The sequence below is a fragment of the Poecilia latipinna genome, unplaced genomic scaffold (genome assembly GCF_001443285.1).
Source record: "Poecilia latipinna isolate Pla-1442-1.1 unplaced genomic scaffold, P_latipinna-1.0 Scaffold135, whole genome shotgun sequence".
NCBI classification, from domain to species: domain Eukaryota; kingdom Metazoa; phylum Chordata; class Actinopteri; order Cyprinodontiformes; family Poeciliidae; genus Poecilia; species Poecilia latipinna.
In genome coordinates this window covers 379,480-380,758 of record NW_015112751.1, presented here as the reverse complement: position 1 = coordinate 380,758, position 1,279 = coordinate 379,480, and the positions used below count along the sequence as shown (strand labels likewise).

The window sequence follows — 1,279 nt, the reverse complement described above, 5'->3', positions numbered from 1 at the left end:
GCTTCATTGGATTGATATGTTATGCTAATACTTATGTTTTATGCTTATGATCATAAAAATAAGTTATTGTAGCAGAAAATTATTATGCTATTTATTTCACCTGTTATTTATTTCACCTGTAAAAAACAATAAACAAAATGTCAAATTTTTTTTTTCTGTTTTGACATGTACAAACTTTATTTTGAGGATAATTTTGCATACTATTTTTCTAAAGTGCATGTAAGGCAGCGGAACAGACTAAGTCATCTCCAAAATGGATTATTCATGTCATTTTTTTCATTTTTTAATTTTTCAGAATGAAGGCTCATTCTTTACCACCCATCTATCGATTCTCAAAACGGAGTGGAAATGTAAGAGCTGACGACTATCAGGTTTTATGTTTTATGACGCCATGTTTGGTGGAAACATCTTCATTTTACAAAAGCAGCTCAAAATCCTAAAGTCACCACATGTATTGTGGAAAACTATGTAGGACTTTAAATCTAGTCCTGAGTTTTCCCACGTTATTAATCAGTTTGATTTTCCTGTGCCTCAGAGTAAATCCACAGGTCGTTCCAGCGACAGTGGGGATAGGGACTCCAAAGCCTCTCCTCCAAACCACTGCGACAACAGCAAGGAGCACCTGGTGTCTGCTGTGAGACAGATCTCTCAGGCGAGGCTGCTCACCCTCAGGAAGAAGAAAAGTGGACAAAGCATCACGGCCGACTCACCTGACAACGGTAACGCACATGTTGACTACAGAAATAAAAGGATACTATTATATACCAAATGTATATAATAGTAATAAATTAATGCAATCAAGGCTGCTGAAGTGAGACATTGAAAACAGTATGATGTAATTTGTCTTTCCTTTTAGAGCTTATGTAACTTGCTGCATGCCTGCATGGCCACTAAGTGGCACTGTTGCTCTGTGAATCACAGACTTTAAAATTGAACTGGCTTGCATGGTGACTTTGACCAAGAAACACATTACATCATTATTCAGGCTTGTGAGCAACATGGTGTAAAGTCCTGGACAAAGAAAGAAAGAACAAAAAAAAAGAAGAATGGATTTTTTGTTTTTAATTTTGTTCTTAGGAGTGACTTATAATCATTTGTTCTTCCTGAACAGATGTTTTCGGTTAATGAAATGTGGCAGATCATAAGGATGTTTTTTGCACAATGCAGGGAACCAATAATTAAACTCCTGCTGCTTGAACCATTACATCATCTATTACCTGATGGTGTCTCTTTTTTGGGAGGGGTGAAGGGAGGGGGGGGGGGGGGTTTTTTTGCGGGG

General features: G+C 37.4%; 1 protein-coding gene across 1 annotated transcript in view; it reads left to right on the top strand.

Annotated features, from left to right (window-relative positions):
* Positions 1 to 1,279, top strand: part of LOC106945235 (doublecortin domain-containing protein 2) — a 37,660-nt gene that overhangs the window by 18,892 nt on the left and 17,489 nt on the right. Inside the window, exons 6-7 of the mRNA XM_015028791.1 lie at positions 296 to 350; positions 536 to 719. Coding sequence (XP_014884277.1) covers positions 296 to 350; positions 536 to 719 — 239 coding nt within the window. The remainder of the gene's footprint in view (positions 1 to 295; positions 351 to 535; positions 720 to 1,279) is intronic.